Source organism: Arvicola amphibius, chromosome 5, assembly GCF_903992535.2.
Source record: "Arvicola amphibius chromosome 5, mArvAmp1.2, whole genome shotgun sequence".
Lineage (NCBI taxonomy): Eukaryota > Metazoa > Chordata > Mammalia > Rodentia > Cricetidae > Arvicola > Arvicola amphibius.
In genome coordinates, this window is record NC_052051.1 from 138,295,851 (window position 1) to 138,321,139 (window position 25,289).

General features: G+C 43.5%; 1 protein-coding gene across 1 annotated transcript in view; it reads left to right on the forward strand.

The window, feature by feature from the left end:
- Wdr7 (WD repeat domain 7) overlaps positions 1-7,477 on the forward strand; it is a 279,897-nt gene extending 272,420 nt beyond the window's left edge. Inside the window, exon 27 of the mRNA XM_038330658.2 lies at positions 4,925-7,477. Coding sequence (XP_038186586.1) covers positions 4,925-5,128 — 204 coding nt within the window. The 3' untranslated portion in view covers positions 5,129-7,477. The remainder of the gene's footprint in view (positions 1-4,924) is intronic.
- The last annotated feature ends 17,812 nt before the right edge of the window (positions 7,478-25,289 follow it).

Below are 25,289 nucleotides of genomic sequence, written 5' to 3' on the forward strand. Positions count from 1 at the left end.
CCAGCATTTGGGAGGCAGAGGCAGGCCGATCTCTGTGAGTTCAAGGCCAGCCTGGTCTATAAGAGCTAGTTCCAGGACGGGCACCAAAGCTACAGAGAAGCCTTGTCTCAAAAAAAAGACTAAGAATATCTTTATCTGACATTTCATGAAAAAATACACACATTTAATTATGTTTATATAAAATTAATTAAATATTAAATATAAAAATTAAATATAATTCAAAATAAATATATAATTAAATATCTTATTATATGTCATATAATATAGCATGTTTTATGTAAATTATAACATATACTATAATTATACTAATATATAATTAAATATTATATATGCATATTTAATTTTGATTAAACAAAACACTAATTTTGAGCAACTAATTTTTATAGGAGACTACTAACTGCCACCATTTCCTCCTCTTTTTAACTCCCTTTAGTCCTGACAATTAGAAAAAATATAACTTCATTTTCAGAAGATACAAATGCATTACATAAGGCCAGCATATTGCTTTGAAAGCTGAAAAATGAATTAAAATTTTGAGAAGTCTTCAACACAACTTGATGGTTTTAAAAAAATCAATAGCTAATAGGATGTAAAATGAATCTAATAAATTGTTTAGTTAACAACATCCTACTGAAATGTGACACCTTCTAGTCTGTCAGAACCTTTTACAACTTTTTAATCTAATGTTCTTTCGTATTTTGGAGGTTTAGACCATATACTAGATGGTATGTTTCTGACTCCTTTTCTGGTCCCTCTCTGCTGGCTCCCTGACATTTCTGGGTTTTTCAAGAACATCTGAGCCTGTGAGCACAGCTCCACAAGTCAGCTGCTTCACAGGCTGCCTGTGCATCTGCATGTGCAAGGGCACTAGACAGCCCAGCCACTCCCAAACAGCATCAGACTTGAAGGTGCAGCCAGCTCCTGTATTGCTTGAGTTGTGCCCCACCAGTGTCCAAATTTAAATGGCAGGCATGAAAAACGATCATTCTGTCCAAGAAAATCCAGGGACAGATCTTCCTGGATTGTCGTGGCTTCTGTTGGAATTAAAGATAGTCTAAGTGCAGTGGGCGAATCTGCTGCTCCGCTGACAGATCCATGCTGCTCAGTTCTAATGGTGTCTGAGAAGACTTCTGATCGTTCCAGGAAGTGTACTATAATATATTTTGAAAACTTAATGAAGTCTTATTAATACAGAGCCTTACTAAAACTATCAACTGTAAAATCTTTGCTGAGAAATGAGTGTTAATGAGAAATATTGGTTGGGTAATTACTCAAGTGAGACTCAGTAAAAGGTTTGTATGCAGTATTGCTTACTTTGGGGAAGGCATTAAAACATTTCCGTGTTGATGAATTATATCTGTCTGTGTGTGTTTTTCTGTTCAGAAAATAATCTTCACATAACTACTGTTGTGATGCATCTTTCTGGAGGAAAGGGAGAAGCCGCTGTTGGAGTTTAGTCACTCTATAGAATTAACTGTTAATATGGCAGCAATAAACCATTTTCCTACAGTTTGAATATTTCACTGTAGTTTATCTATTTGGTACTCCAGGGAGAAAAATTTGGTAATGAAAACATCCTTAATTCTCTCGTGCAGATATTACCAATACCACCTAAGAAGTAAATCTTGTTTTTCAAAAATGTTAATAAATTTCATAGGGACGGGTTTCTTTATATTTACTCCGTCATGCAGTAGAGTGCTACTCAGCCATTCAAAGCCAGTGATGGGAATCTGTTGTCATTCTCATGGTGATTTCCTCAACATGTTGTTGAATTGAAAAAGCAGATTATAAAAGCATTTTTTAATGTGAGCCTGTTTCTTAGCTCTATGTGTGTGTGTGTATTATGTGTGTATACAGTGTGCATATGCTATGTGTGTGTAGTATATGCATGCAGTATGCACATGAGTACAGGGTGCTTCCTTGATTGAGAGTACATATGATATGTATGTGCACAGTGTGCACATACATTCATTGTATGTGTGTGTATCATTGTGTGTACAATTTGCATATTAGTGCCAGGTGTGTGTGTGATTGTGTGTGCATAAATGGTTTGTGTGGGTGCATGCATTGTGCATGTGTATGCAGGGTATATGAGTGAGCTGGGATGTTCAAAGGTTGTTTATCAAAATTCTGGCAGTGATTATCACAAGAAAGTAAGGTTTGGAGGATATTTTCTTTTTTATAATTTTATTTAAATTTTCATGTCATATTTATAATACCCTAATTAGAGAAAATGCTTAATATTGCTAAAACTAATTCCATGTAGCTTCCATTCAAAGTTTAAGTTTCCTTGAGTTTAGCATAGTTTATAGGTAGACATCAATGAATTAAAAAAAATAACATTGCCTAGCAGAATGGGTCATTGCTTCAGTGGGAATTAACCTTCACCCTGGAAACTCAGGAATCCTCATTTGAAGGGGTGTAGGAAGCATGCTCAGTAGAGAAATGAAGCCAGTGGGCATGTGAGTCTTCATCAGCACAGCTCTAACAGTGTTTGCCTTCGAGAACTCGGCATACCTGTTCCCGGTTGGAAGGCCGTTCAGTGGAAGCATTGAACAGAGCGGGGATGACTCAGCCTATCGCAACCAGATATAGCAGTGACTTTTTCATAAAATTTGCCCATCTATGGCCTTTCTACAGGATGCTCCCATCCTTCAGCTCTCAGTCCATTTCTTTACTGGCTACATTGAGGCACACATATCCGAACCTATTATATGCCCTTTGCATCTTCAGCCACCAGCCGATAGCAAGCTTCATACATATTTTCAAAGAAATCCATAAGGAATGAAAAATACTTTGTAGCTCTTTGTCAACTGAGAAATCATATTTTTAAAGCACAGTGCACCTGTTAATGCCAGTTAATTGTAACCAACAATTTCCCAGTTCATTTAACTCTGTTTTATCAGAGGACTAATTATATACTGGTAGTGTTGTAGATGTGACACTAGCTAATAGGGCTCACAATTGTGACTGACGTGTTCAACAGTGGGAAGCCTCCATGAGGCAGTGAGGCTTAGATTTTTATTTAGTGTAAAGGTTTTTTCAGGAAAAAGAGGAAAGGAAAGAAGAAAAGAGACCTTGGAGGGATGACAGGTGAGGCACTGCTTGTCTTGAACTGAACTTTAGCAGAAAGAGTTAACGATGACCAGACATTTGGTTTAAAATGTGACCTCGTACACTAGTGATTTTTTTTCACCTCTTGTGTTGTGTTCGGCACTATTATTAATGCAGGAAAATCAGTAACATTAGTCATCTTAAAAGGGTTATTACTCAAGATGATTTAAATTGTGAAAATGTCAGTGGAGCCTGCACGCGGCCTGCTAGAGATGCCATGATTTACGCCCTCTGACACCATACTGCTTCTGAGAAGGGCTGGAAAAGGAATGGCCTGTGTTTTGTGCTGATCCAAATTCAGAGCATGGTATCACAATAACACATCTTAAAGGTCCCAAGATCTGCTAGGATTTCAGCTGTTCATGCAGCTGGGTCATGATAGGCATGTTTTGCCCACAGAACTAGCATGTGGTCCATGTAGATGAAGCTTTATTCACCAGAGGAATAGGAAGTGAATATTGGTTCAGAGGAAGAAGATTATTTCCTAGGCTTCCTTCCAGTTTTCAGAATGCTCTCTCTGTGATTTATGGTAGCACAAATAATGCATATTGAAGTCGTCGAAGTAATATTTAGAACTTCAAGAAACCCTCAAATTCAGTGGCTCCAAAACCAGCCCACTTGGACAACAACCATTTGATATTCATCACCTTCATCTAATTACATAGTTGCTCATGATCTACAATTTTTATGTTATCTTCATTTTTGTGAATGGATTAAGAAAAATCACATTTTTTTATCAAACTCAGGAAATCCTCAAAAAGACAAAAATGTCCAAGCAGTAAAAAGGTGTTGTCAGTACACGTGGGACACATACTCTCCTCGGCAGGGCAACAGAGGGGAGGGTGAAAGTGCTTCCGGGGTTTCTCCTAGGTGGGTAAAGCCCTGATGACGGTGGAAGTCACAAAATAGCCCACACCAGTTCAGAATCATGAATAATAAAGGGCTATTTATTTAGGGGAGACTTACAGGTCACTGTCCTAAATCACAGTCCTCTGCACGAATGGGGAACAGGTACAGAGTCTAGCAGCTGGAAGCAAGAGAGCCAGCGCATGATTACAGCTGCATTTATAGTATAAGAGACCACACCCAAGTGGGCTGGTATCTTAAAGGCTATTGGCTGAAGGAGCAGAAGGAGCTCCCACAGCACACTGTAGAGCTGAGTTTGGATCCCCAGCACCTACATATATGCTGTGCAGGTGTGGTAGCTCCTCTGAAAATCCAGCAATTAGTAGGCAGAGAAAGGGTTGAGGGAAAGGAATCCTCTGGGAAAGTGGGTTAACTAGACAAGCTAAATTTGTGAGGCCCAGGTTGAGGTGAGACCTCAACCACATGCGTGCACACACGAAATAGTATACTTACATACATGGAATGTTTTTCCAAAGCATTTGAAAAGGCAAATGGGAGCAATAGTGGTTGATGATGGGAATGGGGCTAGGGTGTGGCCCAGTCAGCTCTCACTCTAGCTGCAGCGTGGTTGTACTTCACTTTCCTCAGCTAATTATAAACCACGTATTGTCTAACTTGAACTGCTTTGTTAGCAGCCGTAATTTAGCTTTTTTTCCTCAAGATCAATGGACTCTGTTCTGTCAGGTTCTGCTCACGGAGTAAAATTTCTCAAGGTTTATGTGTTCACATGAATGGCATCATACCAATTTGAAATCTACTGAGAGGGGCCATTTAGCGCTAGAATTACTCAAAGCTACATGTGAATTACCATTCAGGAGGAAACAGTGGGCAGAAGAAATAAGTCACTGTCTTTGGAGGAAGAGGGAAGCAGTCTAAACTGACATGTGTGTCCCTGTCCCTACAGATGAACACATCGCTCCTGGGAAGCATTGGCATGCTGAACTCGGCACCTCAGCTGCGCTGCATTAAGACCTACCAGGTACCTCCAGTACAACCAGCCTCGCCTGGCTCCCACAACGCCCTCAGGCTGGCCCGCCTCATCTGGACTTCCAACCGGAACGTTATCCTTATGGCCCATGACGGGAAGGAGCACCGCTTCATGGTCTAATACCGCTGTCTGCTGCCCTGGCTGCCTGTTCGTTCTATACTGTCTAAGCCGACGCTGCTCTGTCTGCACGCATACTGGACTGTGGTTTGCTACCTGCCCTCCTCCGTGCCGTCCAGGGGCCATGGCCAGGCCTGTGTCACTTGCGCGTGCTTCTCAGGGGCACACTCCACGCGGGAGATCTATCGATGTAAAGGCACACATACCACTCAACAGGATGTGGCCATTCTGTCACTAGGTAGTTTTTCCCTGCCAGAGAAAGGAGGGGAGAGCTCGTGGTTCCCGGAGATGCTCTTGTTGCTTGATGTAAGGAAAGCCTGAAAATCAATAACCACTGTGATTGCGCCCCAGTCCTGATCCTCATTGTCAGCCCTGGCAGCTCAGCTCTGACCTGGATTCTAGGGCCATGCGAGTCCTCATTATTGAAATGACTTCCCTTTGGATTTCCCAAACTTACTGTTGTTTACCAAACCTGTTTTATGTTTACATTGGTTTTTCTCTGCTAGCAGTTGATAGGCAGTTACTCAGTTCCACTTCCTCAAATTTAGCCCCTACCTTCTCAGTTAACACCAATCCCGATTTGAGATTAATGAGGAAAAAAAAAATTTCCTCTTAGAAAATAGTTTTTCAGATAGCTCGCTTTCTAAAATGCTCATTTCCTGCTCAAATGTTAGTGTGTCTCCTAGTTTAAATACAGACCATCCCTACTCCCCACATGCTGACTATAGCTAACCTTCTAAGGGGTTAACCTTTCAACAAAGAACCGAGTTTGGAAGCATAGCACATTTGTACAGTGGAGGTCTCCCCGTGTCACGATAGATTCTTCTGTGCAGAAAAGGCCTCCTCCTCGGGAACTTCACAATCTGCAGCTCCCGCATGTGTGGCGGTGTTACAGTGGTCCTTTCCACCCCGCTTTCCAATTCCGACTAGTAGAAGAACACTAGGAAGGCATTTCCTGTAAGTACACACCCGAGAATCTGATAACTACGTAGACACATTGTTGTGGCGTACAGAAAAGCGTGAAGACTGCCAGTCTGTCCGAGTGGACCCTACAGTGAAAGTGTCCACTCTGCTACCGCACAAGCTTTAACTCCATTTTCTTCTTGTGTCGAATTATGTTGCTCATATTGTAATGGAAGAAAAAACCCATAACACAGTATTTTGTATGAGTTGTTCCTAAAAATTTGATATATATTAGCAGCAGGGGGTTGATTTGTTTGTTGGTTGATTAAGGACACTTACCCAAGATTGTTTATTAAATACAAAAATAACAAGGAGTTATTGAATTCAGAGAAAATATGTAATATTAACAGGGGAGCTAAAATAAAAATGAAAGCATTTAGTTTTAAACTCCTAGATTGTCAAAGCTTGTGTACTGTGTAGGAAAGTAGGTTCAAGGTCTGTGAATAAATTCATAGTTTACAGTACTTTCAGGAGTATGTGAAGAAGCTAACATCCTCAGAATATCTTTTTCCTACCGATGTATGTTCTTTTCATTGGTGGCAACTCCATCCTGTCCCTTGGTTTGTCTCGGTGTTGGGGCTCTTTCAAAAGTTATTTTATTTCACACGCATGTATATCATATTTATAATGATTATATATGTAGCTTTCAAGAAGGAAATCAAGAACTGTACAGTGTAGATTGTGGTGAGCAAGCGGATCTATTTAATGTCGATGGGGAAATGTCCAGCGGGCTCCAGAGACTGCTGTCTGCCCAGCACAGGTTTACTCTCTGAACTTCAGAGGGAAGAGTTCAACCGTCTGGAATGATAGGTCAGACACAACCTTAGACATTCTGTTAAGCAAAGTGTTCCATGCTTCAGGAAGGCGCTGAACTAGAGAGCAACAGCAGATGGTGCCTGTCGTAGGGATGGGTCACAGAGACTGTCCTCTCGTGCCCTGTGTATAGTCGGAAGAGCACAAGAACTGGAAAGCTCCATGCTAAAGGAATGGCTAACTGAAGAAGTGTATTTACATTCTCATTTACATAATACTCTCCTTGGCTGTTTTGACAACCACAGCTTGCAGCTTCATCTCAGTGTATTTTCCTCAACACCGGGGTACACTTGGTGTTGTCATTCCAGTGTGCGCTTGTAGTGTTCTATTGATTTTGTTGACACAGCATTTGGACCTGTCCTTATAAGCATAAAGCCTGTGTGACCTCACTGGTAATTTACAAGCAAAGTGACCTGTTGTGACACTGGTGTGAAAATCGTCATGTTTGAACTGCATATAGTGAATAAGTTCAAATGTCTGTCTCCTAAGACATTTCTAGATGACTCCACTTGATAGCCTATGTGTTTAAAATTGATGTGTACATACTTGTGTTAAATAAAACTGAATTGTACTGAAGATTGCTTTTATCCCATTTTTACTGTTTACTGTGGTTCCTCTTAAACATGCTCTGTTGAAACCATATGTTCCTCTTGCCCTCATGTTTCTAGCTCTTCATTTCACTGGAGAGCAAGTTTCAGGAAAGGCATCTTTGTCCTCAGAGGACGGTAGAGCAGTGGCAAAGGCTCTTACCCGGTAGAAGCTTGAGACCAGATGGAGAAACTCAACAGCGCCCTCTGTGGCTTGGGCAGGGCAATTGCATGCATGTATGTTGCTTTACCTCCAGCCTCCCTTGTACCTAAACAGATAGACATTGTACCAGATTGAACCTTGTCAGACCTCGTGGCCGGGGTTAGCTGCCTGGGAGCCAGACTGAGATCATTAAACTCATTTACTATTCGGCTTGAAGTTGAATTTGAATCATTGAGGTAAGAATAACAAAAATTCTTGTCACCCACAGAGCATTGCAAGTGAATACTGGCCGTACTTCTCTTGTGCTTTTCATGGGGCAGCTGGACTCGTCGGTCATGTATAGCAGCATAACCATCCCCAGGAATTAGACAACGATAACTTAAATGTGTCCTTGTAGGAAAATAAGAGCAGTAACAGTTCTGTGTGGTTGGCAATCACATAAACTGATCAAATGCGGAAAGGGCATGACATTAATAGGAAGGTAAAGACAAGCAATGCTGGCTGAACTTTCACCTTTCACCCCTCCGCCTGACTGACAGAACTGAGTGGTGGAGAAAATCAATACTTCAGAGCCAGGAGGGAAATATTTCCACCCTCTAACTAGAGAATATATTTTGACAAGGCCAAGATAATACAAGCTGCACAGGAGAAAGAAAAGACTCATTTTTAAAGCTTGACACTTCAAGGTGTTTTTGTACAAGGGTTTAGAGATCGTCAATACATACAAATACCAAAGGTCAAACAGAGAAGCCAGAAGAATTTCAAAAATTAGATGTTCCAGTTCTTTTCGCTGTTTACAAGCTAAAGAGAGACTACCTATTGAGGGGCTTGTGTTTGCAATTGTTATTTAAATGATCTGAGCCTGCCGTTGGGTATTTGAGGGTATCATATTTTTTAAATTTTGTAAAGTCAAAAATATAAATATAGCAGGATAACAGGTATTCGCTCTCCTTATTTCTAGAACATTTTGCAGTTTGTGTCGATTCTGACATGATTTGGACTTGTTTTCTCATTTGGTTCAACCATTTGCATAGGAAAGGGGTTCATGTACCTTTAGAGCTGAAATGGTTTCTAGTTTCCCAAATCCTGGTAAGCATAACATTTGGGAACCCTAACCAGATCCTTCTAAATGAGAGGCTTTGCACCTTTGTGAAAAAAGGAAAAGCAACTCAGGCCGTTCTTGCCAGCAAGATCTGGGTCCATTCTGTGTATTCATGTATGCATGAACAAACGTGGATTATTTTCCTACAGGTAAGAAGGCAAGGAAGTCTGTGTTTCCAGACAAGCTCAGAAGGACAAAGGAATCCTAAGTAAAGGGCAGTGCTCATAGCTGATTCTCGTCAGGCTTGCCAAAAAGATTACTGAAGTACAGCCTCAATTTGCCTACTTTCCCTCACTATTCAGAGGAGGTAAGTCCAGCTGGAGATGTTCAGTTTGGTTATTGCAAAGTAAGAATGCAGATAGCCAAGACTACTGGATAATCTGAGAATCCCCAGCGAAAGCCTGCCATGCCATGCCTGGTTTGCAATCTACGGCATCAAGTAAATGGATGCTGCACTGTTAAATCTGCGAGATTACACCATTAAAAAGCAATATCCGCTAAGTGTTCCATAAATGTAAGTGAACATTTTTAGCAGACACTTAGAATTTTTTGAGCACGAACAAAAATGATTGGCCATGCCTTTTGGAAAGTGCAGGATGATCTGTTGTCAGGTTTTGTTTCTGTCCTCACTCTGAACATCCCTTCCAGTGCCTTTAGGGTAGCTCTGAGCACGATAGAGCTCCAAGATTCTAGTGTTCGCCAGCCTCTTTGCCAGGTGCTATGGGTGACCTTGTTTCTCACCAAAACCTTTAGATGTGAAGAAATGTAAGAACATATGTCTTCACAGCTCCAGAACCGTGCTGGAGGTTAGCTGGAGCCTTCTCTCACAGTATCACAGTCAAAGTCTCCCTTTGCTTGACTTACGTTTCCTCTGCAGCCTTGAGCCTGAAACTACTACACCATAAACGTTCTATATCCGGTGTCTCTCCGAGCTCTTTACCTCCTCCCCTCTCTCCTTCCTGCTCCTCTCAGTCTACATCCCAAAGAGGCCAGCCTATGACAGTTGGTACCAGGAGTATCCAAAGGAGCATTCTAGCACGGGATTTGGAACCACGGACCCACGAGAAATAAAAGGCAAACAGCCTCCAACACAATGGAGATGTACAGTTATTAAAATGCACTGAGGATGGCTCTGAACAGAGGCTCTGATAGAGGGTGGCATTAGAAGAACCACCACAGCAGGCATTTGAGATATAGATATAGATATAGATATAGATGAAATTAGATAATGTGGAAGAGATGACTCAGAGGCTAAGTGCCCTAGCTCCTCTTACAAAGGACCAGGGTTTGATTCTCACCACCCACATGGTGGCTCACAACTAGCAGTACCTTCAATTCCAGGGGACCCAAATCCCTTTTCTGGCCTCTGCAAGGACCACTCACACACATGGTACAAAGTTTAATGTGTTTTGAGCATTTGTTTCAAACAGCAGTCAGTTTAGATGGCTATTCTAGTGCAGTGAGGGGAGACAATGCGGGGCTAAGGGTGATTAGCCACCAATCCAAAACTAAACCTGAGAGCCAGAGAACTCTGTGGCAGCATCAAAGAGGGCCTTTTCTACAGCCACAGGCAAGATGTGCAGCAGGCCCTGTACTCAACAGTGAGATATGGAGTTCCAGGACAGGTGGAACTAGTGACCTCACAGTCTACTGCCCCAAAACAAAGTCCTGGTTGAAATAGAAAGGGCTTTTCTGGTCATGGTGTTTTGAATAGGTATAGCTCCCTAGAGTTTGTGTGTTTGAATGCTTTGCCCATAGGGAGTAGACCTTGTGGAATAGGTGTGGCCTTGTTGGAGGACGTGTGTCACTGTGGAAGTGTGCTTTGAGGTCTTATAGGCTCAATTCTGGCCAGTGGGACACAGACTCCTGCTGCCTGAGGATCAAGATGTAGGACTCTCAGCTCCTTCTCCAGCACCATGTCTGTATGCCACCATGTGTCACCATGATGACAGTGAACTAGTCCTCTGAACTGTAAGCCAGTCCCAATTAAATGTTTTCCTTTATAAGAGTTGCCGTGGTCATGGTGTCTCTTCACAGCACTAGAACACTGGCAAAGACACGGATTGATGCTCTTTAACAATCTTTAATCACCAGCTTCCAGTGGCCCCTCCTCCTTAGTGTCCTTTTCCATCTCCCGAGGCTAATAGTGCATGTCCCTACCTCCTCTCCCACCTATCAGACCAGCTGACTAGGTAAGTCACTCTATCACCCAGACACTGAAAGGCTGGGTCTACTGACTGGGAAAGCGCTAGATCTCAAAGGAGCTATGAGACCTCACCAACAGGTACCTGGAAGAACTGGTGAAAATAAGAGTGTATATGGGGGATCCCGAGAAGACACAACATCAAGTAAGGAAAGGACGTGTTTATTAGTGCTATTTAACAATGCTCACCTGCTGGTGACAAGCTGCTCAGGTGAGGAACAACAACAGCCAAATCCTCTAGAGAGATGGAGGAAATGTTGTTAAATAGAAATAACTGTTGCTAAAATCCCTTCCTATGGGGAGATAGAAGCAGCATCTACCCCTCCTCCTGAGGCCCCGATGACAAACCAAAGCATGTTTCTGTCAAAGGTTACTCTGGCGAACTGAGGAGTTTATTGGGCTTTTTTATATAGTGTAGGCAACAGGTTATTTCCAATGCTTCCCCTAACAGGCCACACCTGGAAGCTCTTTAAAGCTGCATAGATGGAGCCTCCTCACTCCCTAATCTTCAGGGGCCTAGATACTTTAGCTGCCCCCCCCACAAGCAATTAAGGCAGAGATATGCATAACAGATAAGGCATTGCTGGATGTTTGGGGGAGAGTCCTAAGGTTCTCGCCTCCCTCTATAAGGGCACATCAACAATCAATAAGTTGAGGTGGGATAATTCTTTTGCAAAGACGTGCGACTGAACTCCCAAAGATTGGAGTTACTTGGTGTAGAGGACAGTCACAACAAAAGACTTGGAGTCTTTGAAGGCATTGTTCTTTCTCTTTGTAATTATAAACATTGGGTCAAATTTTTAAATGACTCGAGCTACATTGATTTTTACTTACATATAATAGGACTACATTTACCATGAAATAGTGGAGTTAAAAAGGTGAGTGTTGAAATAAACTAACTCATGGGCTGGAGAGAGAGCTCCATAAACCCTGGTTAAGATCCCCAGAACCTATGTTTTAAGAAAGCCAAACGTGGTAGTGTGCAACTGTAAATCCCACTGCTCCCGTGGTGAGGTTTGGAGGTGGAGATATGAAAATCCCCAGAAGCCTGAGGGTCAGGTAGTGTAGCCTATGCAGTGGCAAACAGCAAAAGACTGTGTCATAGAGGATGGCAAAGGGTGACCTCTGATGTCCATTCTTGTGCCATGTGCACACTAACCCTAACCCCACAGCCACCCCAAAGCACACACAGAGGCATAAAGACAAGGTGGGTTTTTTAAGTACTATAGTCCATAGATTGATTTTACTTAGTATAATTGAAGAGCTAGAATTTTTTCTTTTAAGAAATGGATATCTTTAGGGGCAGAATCAGAGTCACAGCCCTTAGCCCTGAATTTTACTGATGACTAATAGCATGTGGGACTGCTGGCCTGTCCCGTGGAGTAGAACTCCCTTCCCCCTCTGGTAGCCATGTCTGTCCCTCTGCTTCTCCTGGTTGCTTTTTTACTGATACTGCCTCTTCTGATGGATACTTTTCTCCATAGGGGAGGGTTTTTTTTTAAAATAAGTTTAAATTTATTGGTAAATATAAAAGATACTCTAGAAACTTGACATTTTTGAAATGAAATTAGAAACCAGTTTTGGAGGTCTCCCCCTTTTGGAGTCCCCCCACCATAACTTGAGCTCCCACGTGCACGAAGGTGTCACAAGACTGACTTAACCCCCCTTAGCCAGTCTTTAAGTTACCGCCCTGCTGCTGTGATGACCAAATTCCTAAAGGTCCATTTTGGCTTACAATTTAAGGGTGTAGACTATTGTGTCAATGAAAGCATGGTGCTGAGAGTGACTCTAGAGGTGCCATCGGGGGTCTGATGCAGCCAGTCACATTGTGTCCCCAGTCAGGAAGCAAGGAGAGAACAATAGTACCCATACTTTACCTCTTAATTCACTGTGTGTGTGCCCACAGCCCCCAGCAAGGTGCCAACCAACCACATTCAGAGTGAGTCTCGCCATCTCCAGAAACTTCCTAACAGACACACTCAGAATTTTTTTTTTTTTTTTTTTTTTTTTTTTTTTTTTTTTTTTTTTTTTTTTTTTTTTTTTTTTTGGTTTTTCGAGACAGGGTTTCTCTGTGGCTTTGGAGCCTGTCCTGGAACTAGCTCTTGTAGACCAGGCTGGTCTCGAACTCACAGAGATCCGCCTGCCTCTGCCTCCCGAGTGCTGGGATTAAAGGCGTGCGCCACCACCGCCCGGCTCACACTCAGAATTTTGTCAACAAGGTGATTTTAAATCCACCAAGTTGATAAATGCAGATTAACCACCTCAGGTCTACTCCTTGTCTCCCTGATAGCCAAACATAGCCTCTTTAACACAACAGCCTGTGTTCATCAAAGAGTATCCTGCAGGGATAGAGGCCACTTCAGCATCTACTGTCACATGGTAGGTTTATATCACTTTCGTGCCTCTGCCCATGGTCATCTCATCTTAGGAAATATTGGAATATACCAGAAGTTCCTAAAAACAGACAAAATCACACGGCCCTATATGCATATCTCTTAGCCCCAACTTTGAGACTGCAGCATGTCTCATGCCCATATGACAAACAATTCTCATGTCGCCTTCCTAACAAGTCAAGGAGGCCCCTGAGGGTCCAGGAGTGCTTTGAGACTAAGTTAGGCATTTGGTAGATTTGATATATATCATTTCAGGCCTCTGAAGAATCCTAAGAGTTAAACTATATTCTGTAGTTTGGAGAACTACTACACTGGCAGGTCAAGTAACTGCCCCGAGGTCACACGGATGGTTAAGTGGTAGAGCTAAGATTAAATTCAAAGTACTCTTTCCTCTCACTGATGGATGGGGTCTTCAAGGGCAGTTTTATAGTACCTGAAGAGACGTGGTTTATTTTTATATTGACCTCAATAAAAACAACAACGAGGACTTCAAAATCCATTCTTCATTTATTTATTACACAATGACTTATTGAATGCCTATTATTTTCCAGGCATTTCTAGATGGGCTAAATTAATACAGCCCAAGTACTCACATCATTTATGCATCTCAAAATCTATCTAGCTAATGTGGTGCATTTCATAAAGCCCATTATACATATTGCACATGCATGTGTGCACGCGCGCGCACGCGCGCACACACACACACACCCTGTTTCTGATAGTTGAACAGCATTTCTCATGACTGAACTCAGTCAATATTCTCAAAGCAGTGTGCATGGACCCCAGGCGGTCTCCCCAGTGACCCAGGACTCAATTTCCGTACATGCTTCAGGCTTTTCCTAGACTTCAGCTAAGAATTCTGAACATCTATGATTCTATTTCTTCTTCTTTTTCTCTCTCTTTCTAGAATTTGTCTTTTGAGTCTTTCTTTATTCAAAGGAAAAGAGGCCGAGCGGTGGTGGTACATGCCTTTAATCCCAGCACTCAGGAAGCAGAGGGAGGTAGATCTCTGTGAGTTCGAAGCCAGCCTGGTCTACAAGGACAGACAGGACTGTTGCACAGAGAAACCTTTCCAATCCCTGATGGGAACTTAGTCTTCCTTTGTCACTTGGGAATTTGACACTTTGAAAGAGTGCAGGTTAAGCTATATAGAGCCCAGTCATTTTGTCAACAGCGGTGATGTTTCCCATCATGTATGAGTTTGTCTGACGTTTCCTATGACTAGGTACAGGGTATACACTTTTGCAAGGAGATTGGAGCAGTAGGGGGCTAGAGAAATAGCTCCATGGGTAAAGTGTTTACTGTGTAAGCATAAGGATTGGAATTTGGATCTCCAGAAGTCACATTAAGCTGAACACAGTCAGCTTAATTCCAGTGCTTCATTGAGCTGAGAGGTGGAGAGAAGACAGTCCCCCTGAAGCCCACTGGTGAGCTAGCCTGACTATACCGTGATAAATGAGAGACCGTGCCTCAGATACGGTGGAAGGAAGGAACTGGTAGCCAAGATCATGTCCTCTCCCACTCAAACATGAACACACACATGTTCTCCTAGCTGTCCTGTGTCAAGAAGCCTATGATGGAGATGGGTCTTTCCCTGTGGCTCTCACTTGGATCCCTTGGATGAGGTGTTGCCTGTAAACCAGGCAAACAAACCGTGATTTCATGGTCATTATTTAGTAAGCATTTTGTGAGAGGTGCCCTGAGACAATCCAAAGATACTGTGTCCATCAGACTTCCGTCAGCTGAATTTCAGCACCTGGGTGAAACTCTGTTAAGTTCCTTATAGCGATGGTCACCTCCCAAGTGGAGATTTTCCTCTTGGTGAAGTTGTTGGAATTATTGCCCTCTTTATCAAACAATAGGGAAGAAAAGGAAAGTTCCAATGGTTGGTTATCATTTTGTGGGACACTGTGTGATTAGGATTAGGGTCAGGAGGCCAAGCTTTCTCAGCAGATGAGAGTCAAAGGTGTAAAGAGGTGGGTGAGCATCGATATCATATCGGCAGCTCTAGGAAAGTACATTCTCATATGGACAGTAGCTCCTGCATGCTGAGCCTCTGCGGTCTTGCTAGCAGGGGTTCTGCCTAGCCACCTCTTCCCTCTTCCCTCTTATTGGAACACTTTGTTTCTGTGAATGTCTGAGGCTCCAAAGCACTGTGACTTACATAGATAGTGGCCACCCAGTTAGGGCATTTGCATGACAAAGGTCACTTGTGCCAGGTATCAGTTTAACAGGACTTTCCTGTTCCACAGCTTCTTGCGCCAGTACACAGTACTTCTTCCCAGATCAACACAGGAGCCAGTTACTTGGTGAGAACCATAATGACTTGGAGGACATGCTGTTAGCCCTTGTAGGGTGAGAGTGTCCCTGCTGGGATGAGAGGCAAGTAGAAGAGCACTATTGCTTCCCCTGAACTTGATCTGTCTTTCAGGATCTGGATTATTTCCTCAGGATCTCCCACTATGTCCATTTCCTTTTGTTGCAGCCCCAAATCACCTCAATGCAACAGCCTAGGACAACACAAAGTGATGATCTCATTGTTCTGCATAAACCCAAATCACCCTCCCTGAGCTAGAGTCATAGTGTCAGGTGGCCTTTTCCCTTACGAGGCCGTAGGGCAGGACCTCTCCCTTACCCTTTCCAGGTCCAGAGACTCCCTATATTATTTGGTTCACAACCCCTTTCTTAATCTTCAAAATGAGTGGCATAGCATCTCTTCTCTACCCCTGCTTCTGTTTCCATGTGGCTTTCTTGCCACAGAGCTGGATTTGCTGTTATCAGAACTGATGGGTTTACAGTGTACCCACCGAGACAACTCAAACAAAAACCACCCAAACACTGCTGTAACAGAGGATAAAAATTCACAGTGACTTAAATATGGATTTAACTCTCTGCCACATGCAGTTCAGGGCCATAATATCCTCCCCCATCCTGAGAACCGGTCTCAAGGGTAATTTGTAATTTTTTCATTCTCTCTCTCTCTCTCTCTCTCTCTCTCTCTCTCTCTCTCTCTCTCTCTCTCTCTCGTGTGTCCATGTACATGCGTGCTATGTCATTTGTATAGTTTGAGTGGAGGTTAGAGAATAACTTTGAGAAGTTGGTTGTCTCCATATTAGACCTGGGAACTGAACTCAGGTTATGAGGTTTACCAGCAAGTATTTCACCCATGAGCCACCTCCCTGGCTCTGTTCTTTCAATCTTTTATTTTCTTCCCTGATTTGTGTGGGGAAGGGGGTTAGGTTGGGGTGAAGACAGAGCCTCTGGGTTTGCTGTGTAGTCAAGGATGACCTTGATCTCCTGTTCCTCTTGTCTCTACCTTTCAAGTGTTGGAATCACACTTTGGCACACCACATCAAGCTTTTTAAACTCTCTCTTTTTTTTTATCTTGTGTCAATATCTCACTGCAAAACTTTCTTATGGTCTGATGTAGCTACTTCCACACTACCACCACATCTGAATTCCAGACAGCAGGAAGAAGCCAAGGAAGAAGATTGCAAAACCTCTATTTGACTTGCATCAAGTCAACTCACAACCTGCTCAAGGATGCTGGGAAGTGTAGTCTTTGGCTGGAACCACTTGTCTAGCTAAAATGTCATTAATGAAGAAGCAGAAAGAATCAGAAGTGGCCCCATCAAAACAGGCAAGAGGGCATAGTAACTTCTGTCAGACTTAACTGATGCAAAGGAACAAATCCACGTCTTGCTATGGATCCAGGTCAACTCTGAGAGAGACAGGTGGACAGCCTGCTTCAGCCAACTGACATCAGCTCCACATGTACAGTGGCCGAATGGAAGGGTTATGTGCGCAGAGCCAAGTAGAACTGACTTGGGTCCTGGCTCCTCCACTTGAGAGTTGTGATGACCTTTGTGGCTTTCTTATTAAAGTGAACATGACCTGGACCTGGGGGTGATCCTGTGAGCTGGCAGTGAGATAGCATTTGCAGACAACCCTGGCCGAGGCCTAAGATATAGTTGGCACTCAAACTATGTGGTTGTAATGTCCACCTTCTCATCTATTGATGCTCGCAACAATTTCTCAAATCTTACCAGCAGATATGTGTGATTCATATTATATTACTGAACCTTTCAGAGCAAAGTCTTTGAAAAATGGAGGGACGATTTGGCTCTGCCGTTATCTTGCTATAATTTCTGTGTTTGGAAATTCGTTAAGAATTCATTTTGATGAATCACAAATGCATGCACCATGAAAAACAATTAGCATTAATAGTGTAAAAGAAGATCAATAAATAGATTCATTTTTAAACTGTAATAATTTATTTCCTTCCTGACTTTTGGGAAATACTGCATCTTTGTGTGACATGTCGATCATTAAAGAGCCAAACTGCAATGATTTGTGGGAGGAAGTTGATTTCCAGGAGCCAGACCCTGCTGGTGGATTCAGCAATCCTGCACCAGTAGATGATTCAGCAGTGAGCAATTTGATGCAGCTGTGTGTATAGCTCAGGCCCATCCTGCACAGCGAAAGGAGCTTTCTCGGGTGTCTTATCTTTTAGCGCGGCCTGCCGAGAACATTCACGGAACCACATGCCTGTAACAAGGAGGATGAACAGGGCGCTCATCAGACAAGGAGCAGGGAAATGAAAAGCTGCTGAAGGCTGGCATGCTGAGGTCCTCCTTGAGTTGCCAAGAGCAGAGAAAGCACAAGCTAAATGAGTCTGAAGGCAAGGACCAAATGGCTGGGGAGAGCCCACAGCCATTAGGGACAGAGAGGAGAAGAGTGAAGGCATTCATGTGTCATGCGGTGCATGATGGGAGAACAAAGGTATGGCTGCCATTGTAGCTTCTGATGGAGCCTGATGACGCTACAATACCTGTAGCAGCCTCTGCAAGCCGATGAAGGGAAGGCTTGTTAGTGAATAGGGGCAGAGGGGTCACGAGGGGAGCAGCCTCTAGATCTTTTGCAGTCTCTGTGGGATGTCATGTTGAGACCCCATGGGTAGAGAAATCCATGATGGGCGGTGGCACCGAGCCAGGGGTGAGGAATATGGACAGACAGACCATGAGACTCCTAAGATCTAACGGCTTTCAGCTGAGAGCTGTCTGGTTTGGAAACCAGGCTGCAGAGGGCCCGCAATGCCTGTCCCACCCACCAGACCTCCGGCCAAGGGCCAATGCAGATTACATTTTTAAGGTGGTAGCTGTCTTTGACCTTTGGGACCTCCAGGGCCACTGGTCATCCATCTTAGAGCCGCTGACCAGCAACCTCTGGGCTATTTTTATGACCAGCAAACATTGCCCATTGATCGAATTGATTGGAATTGCAGCTGGTTTGTGGGAGAAAGGACACTTGCTTCCCAGGGCCTGGTTTGCAGCTTTGCATTCTGTTAACTGTTGTTGACTCTTTCCTCTCCTCTTCCCACGTCAACATAAAGTGCATGTGGAAACAGAACATAGGTGAAGACACACACATCTTGAACACACAGGCACACGGACACACACGGATACACACGGACACACACAAGCACACTCTAACTAGTGGGTTTCCTACTATGGCGCTCGTTTTTCTGTCAGAATTTAAAGGGATTCTCAAAGGTCAGAGAAAATAGCAGAGATATGTTCAATTCAGGGGGAGTAATCATACATACATACATACATACATATATACATATGCAAACACACACAGGTGGGAGGTGTGCAAGGACTTGAGATAGAGAAACAAATGTCTAGATATAGAAATAGAGATACAGAAACAAACAAACTTTAAAAATGTACAAAATTCCCTTTTGGGTGTGGTTGGGTGAGACCTGGGCAAGGCAGACAAGGCAGCAGAGAAACTAGCCGCACTTAGCAGGGAACCACAGGCTCTCTGCTGTCACCCCTGCCCTGCCTAGAAGCTGCAGCGGCCTCTCAGGGGTGGTAGATCCCAGGGGGACCTCCCCACTGCTCTCCTTGAAGAAGAAACAAGACTGACCAAGAAGACACCCTAGCAGCATGAGGTCAGATCTAGATTATAAATTCTTTATTCTCCATCCCTCCCAGTGGTCCAGCTCTTACATCTTGAATTAACCTATTTCTATTAATCTATGTAGCGCCACTAGGCTGTGGCTTACGGGTGCAGGCATGTTACTCCTTCATCAACTACATGGCGTTTCTCTGACTCCGCCTACTCTCACCATCTCTGCTCAGATTTTCTGCCTGGCTTTATTCTATTAAGCCATTGGCAGAAGGCAGCTTCTTTATTAAGCAATGGCAATAAAACAATGGCAATAAAACACAGCATCCAGAGAGTAATCCCACATCCTGCCCTATACCATCCTTCCGAGGAGAAGGAGGGTCTTCCTTAGTCCCCAATTCCTGGGAAGGGGTGCATTGAGGGAAGCTGATGCGCTCTGGGAAGCTCTTTAGCAGGGAAGTTGGGAAAGGAGGTCGGGAGGTTTCCTTCATCATGAACCCAGTGGAGGCAGGGACTGACGTGACGCCTGCAGGTGAACTACTGTGGGTAGCTCACTGAGTACCAAAGACCAACCCTGGCTCGAAGAAAAGCATTTCAGTTGATGCTTTTGATCAAATGAGATTGGTTCTTGTAAAATCAAACATACCAAAAGGAAAAAAAATGACTTTCAAGGTTATTTTGCTGGTTTTTTCTTTTCTTTCCATTAAAAAAAAGTTATATGTGTTTTTGTGTTTGAATGTTGAGAACATGGACATTTACTGTTTACTTTATTACTTCCTTGCTTTATTTATTTTTCTCAGTGTATTTAGAAATTTTCAGGTTGCCAAAACAATCCTGTACAATAAAGGAACTTCTGAAGACATCACAATCCCTGACTTCAAACTATACTACACAGCTTCAGTACTGAAAACAGCCTGGTACTGGCATAAAAACAGATAGGAAAACCAATGGAACTGAATCAAAGACCCGAATATCAATCCACACACCTATGAACACCTGATTTTTGAAAGAAGCAAAAAAAAAAAAAAAAAAAAAAAAAAGGAAAAAATGCATATTCAACAAGTGGTGCTGGCATAACTGGATATCAACATGTAGAAAAATGAAAACAGAGCCCTATCTATCGCCATGCACAAAACTTAAGTCCAAATGGATCAAAGACCTCAACATAAAGCCAGCCACACTGAACTTTATAGAAGAGAAAGTGGGAAGTACACTTGAACGCATTGGCACAGGAGACCACTTCCTAAATATAACCCCAGCAGCACAGACACTGAGAGAAACAATTAACAAATGGAACCTCCTGAAACTGAGAAGCTTCTGTAAAGCAAAGGACATAGTCAACAAGACAAAATGGCAGCCTACAGAATGAGAAAAGATCTTCACCAACCCCACATCGGACAGAAGGCTGATCTCCGAAATATACAAAGAACTCAAGAAATTGGTCATCAAAAGAACAAATAAAATGGGGTACAAATCCCAGAGAACTCTCAACAGATGAATATCAAATGACTGAAAGACACTTAAGGAAATGCTCAACATCCTTAGCCCATCAGAGAAATGCAAATCAAAACAACTCTGAGATTCCATCTTAGACCTGTAAGAATGGCCAACATCAAAAACACTGATGACAGCTTATGCTGGAGAGATTATGGGGAAAAGGGAACACTTCTCTATTGCTGATGGGAATGCAAGCTGGTGCAGCCCCTTTGGATATCAATGTGGCGATTTCTCAGAAAATTAGGAAACAACCTCCTTAAGATCTAGCAATACCACTTTTGGGTATATATCCAAAGGATGCTCAATCATACCACAAGGATATGTGCTCAATTATGTTCATAGCAGCATTATTTGTCATAGCCAGAACCTGTAAACAACCTAAATGTCCCTTGACTGAAGAATGGATAAGGAAAATGTGGTAAATTTACACCACAGAGTACTACACAGCAGAAAAAAAAATGATGCCATCTTGAAATTTGCAGGCAAATGGATGGATCTAGAATACATCATATTGAGTGATGTAACCCAGACCCAGAAAGATATATATCATATGTACTCACTCATAAGTGGATTTTAGACCTAAAGCAAAGAAAAAGCAGCCTACAATTCACAAACACAGAGAACCTAGATAGCAAAGAGGACCCTAAGAGAGACATATATGGATCTAATCTACATGGGAATTAGAAAAAAAGACAAGATCTATTAAGTAAATTAGGAGGAAAGGGGAGGGGAGAAGCAGGGAGGGGAGCAGAGAAAAATGTAAGGGAGTGGAGAAAAATATATAGCTCAATAAAAAGTAAAAGAAAGAAAAAGAAAATAAGACCAAATTTTCAGGTTAATGTATCAGATGCTGTCTCTGGCAGCCCCTTGAGTATGTATCACTATTCTGTTTCTGTCCACAGCGAAGATATTGTTGACATGTTGGCTAGACAATTCTCTGTCGAGCATTTTATAGAATGCTAAGTTATATGTCCCGCTTCTACCTACTAGGTACCACTAACACCCTCAGTTGTAACAACCAAAAATGTCTCTAGGCATTGCTAGAGTATTCTGGGGAAGTGGGGCAGGTACCGGAATTGAGAAACACTGTTTTGAGATACGGTAAGACTGTTCAGGCTGACAGGACAGAAATCACTCCCTCCCAAGGTCTGTTCCCTCCTTTCATCTATAAAATGTGTATAAAACCATAGCTTGCCAGACTGTGATATGATCATGTTTATTAAGTCAAGTGTTGTTAGAATGTAAGACACCATCATGAAACAACAACCCCTTTGAGAAGGGTCTTATGTACTACTCCCTTCCCTGTATGCCAGGTGATGGAAGAGACCGGACAAGAAGGAAGGGGAACGCATTCGCTGACCCTTTTGCTGACATGAGGCTTCAGAACGCCTTAAGAACCTTCAGTGTTCCACACTGGGCCATGTGGGCTGTCCTGGGGCCCCTGGACTCCTTCGGAACATTCGATGTGCTGTACTGGGCCTTGTGAGCTGGCCTGGGGCTTCTGGACTCCCTCAGCTCCAGAAGTCAATAAAATTGATTCCCTGGCCTTTAACCTCTACAGCGGGGCTGTCACGGGAGAAAGCTCTCCAACTGGAGTATGCGCAAATCCGCAGACGCCTGTAGGAAGCACCATCCCAGGGGGTCCCATTCAGAGGGACAGCGAGGCTCGGAAATCTGTATTTGAAACAGTGGTTTCCCCTTTTAATTCTGTGAGGCTGGTCTGTCACCTACACATTGGGGCATCTGAAATGGCCTAGGAAATACTTCGGGGTGGAGGGTACTCTTCATTTAACAATCTCAGCCCTTCTTTGGAGACTGCAAAGTCCCCAAAATCTGAGGTCACCAAATACAAAATGGTGGCTCCAAGGTACACCATGCCATAGTCTACACTTTGCAAATGAGGCTTTATAAGGGCCATACCTTGGCCTAGCAGGTCTGCAGATTCTGTGTGTAGATATTGGTTGTTATTGTTTGTTTTGTTGTTGTTGGTTGGGCTTGTTTTTTGAGCACAGCTCTGGAGATGCACTAACAAACCTAAGCCTCCCCAAAGCCCCGCTGTGCATAGAATTTCCACTCTTTAACCCTGTTGAGAGCCAGCTCTGCTTTGTAAAGGCCTGTGGAACTCTGCAGGGGCCTGGGTCCTCTGAATCGCCTAAGTTCCCTGGCCTCTGCAATGAAGAAGTCTAGTGACATCTTTTGTCCATCTTTTTTTTTTTTTAATGTAATCGCTTTTTCTTGTGTCCATTCAAGACACTGGTGAAAATTTAGGAGAGCAAGGCCTGAGGGCGGAGTCCTGTGGCACACCTCCCGAAACTGTTCCCTACGTTGCCATGCACTGTTTATCAATGAAGATTCTGTGTTGGGACTCACGGTCCCACTAGAGCATTGGATCTCAACTAAGAGAACCTAAGGCTGCAGCCCTTTAATACAGTTTCTCAGGACCCCCAACCATAAAGCTATTTTTGTTGCTACTTCATAACTGTAATTTGCAACTGTTACGAATCATAATGTAAGTATCTGATAAGCAGGATATCTGACATGCAAGCCCTGTGAAAGGGTCATTCAGCCCCAACCGTCAAAATCCACCAGTGGAGACCCTCTATGCTAAAGTATTCCCTCATTGACACCAAAGAGGTCTTCAACTTTCCCAGCTCCTCAGAGATCTGCTGTCTCATGATCCCACCTGACTATGTTTGGTTTTCCCTTATCAGGTAATAGCAGGAGAAACAGTGGCTTTCTCTAAGTCCTCCACCCCAAGGCAAGAGCACATTGAGGATCTGGGGAGCTCAGTAAGGTTTAGGGAGCCTTCCTCTTTGTGAGGGAGGACTCCTTGCCTCTCCTACGAAAATGGGGTTCCCAGTAATGGTTCTCCCCTCTCTGGATGTTTGTGAGAGGGGGTGATGTTTAGAAACTGAAGAGTGGGGAGTTACACCTAATACAGAAGGGACTCAAACACCTGTAACTATTGACTTTAGCTGTTCTTTCTTCTATTCTGCTCAAAGTGGGACTTGCTATCCTGAGGGGTTTGTCAAATTTTGAACTTTCTTCCCTGGGATATTTTTCCTGCCACTGCTAACGTCCAAACCAGAGAATGCCTCACATGGAGACCAGCTTCACCTGGTCTTTCTCTCCTGAGCCTGGGGGGGGGGGGGGGGGGGGGGGGGGAGGGGTAAGGAGTGCTGGTGTAGCAGCCTTAGACTTTCTCATTTGTTTTTGTGTCGAGATCTCCTGTATCTCAGGCTGTCCTCAAACTCACTATGTAGCCGAGGATCTTGATCCTCCTGTTTCCATTTCTCAAGTGCCACCTTCACAGGCATGTGCCATTAAGGCAGGATTCTGGGAACTCAAGTCTTGTATACGCGCGTCTAACCACCTCCAGACTTTGTCCCAGCTGAGTCTCTGTCGTAACAGGCAGGCGATGTTTTCTAGGTCTTTAAGGAATTCTACCATCTTTGTACCAAATGCGCAGGTCACCTCTGCCTAGACTTTCCTTCCTGTTACATGGAATTTAAAGTGAGATGAGCAGCGCTTCTGCAGCCTGTTGCCTTTATGCTGCCGGTCCTTTCTACAACGTTGCACCAAACTGGGCCATAAGAAGGGATGGGTTGCAAGAAGATGTTGACGGGGTCAGTATGGGAGGGAATTCTGATAGGCAGTGAGGAACCACCTAGGGGAGTAAGCAGAGTGGTCCTCCTCGGGGAGCCAAGACTAAGTACCAGCCAGAGGTGTACAAGCAAGCAAGGCAGACAGGTGAGAGAGGAGCTGACAGACTTGTGTGGCTAAAGGCGGCTTGGGAGAGAATGAGGACAGGAAGTCCTGACCATGCCACTTCCCAAATCCAAGACACAGAAGGTGCCATTAACAGAAGACTTAGGGGTGGCCAGAAGCAGGTGCAGAGAGGCATGGGAAACGTGGAGCTGCTATTGTTTGCATTTGCTTTTTTTTTAAATTCTTTTTTCTTTCGGCAGTGCAGAGAATCGAACCCAGAACCTTCCACTTGGTTAGCCAAATACTACTGAACTGTGTCCCCAGCTGTGGCTTGTTTTAATTAGATAAGATGCAACCCAAAAGTCCCACCATTTTAGAGGGTGTAAGTCAATGAGTTTCGATAGATGCACAAAGTTTTGATAGATGTCACTATTTCGCTGCGTAATGCTTCTATCCACCCCCCAAACCTGCACCTATTAATAATTGACTCTCTTGTTTTTCTCTCCCTGTACCCCAGCCCGTGATAACTACCAATCTCTTTGGACCTGCCCTCTCTAAATACTTCGACAGACCTAGAACTTCCAGGTAGTAGCATGCATCTGAACTTCATTCCTTTCTCTATGAATACAACCTAGAAGCTGTAATTTGGTAACTGAAGGTGCATAAAACACATGCCTCGGTTGAGGGAGGCTCAAGGGCAATGACCTAGTGCAGTTCCCTGCTCCCAGAAAGCTCATTCCTGGAGCAGGTTCAGGGACAGTTTTCTGGAGGGACAGAGACGGGTATGGGGCAATGGTCACAGACAGTTGCAGTCCTGGATAC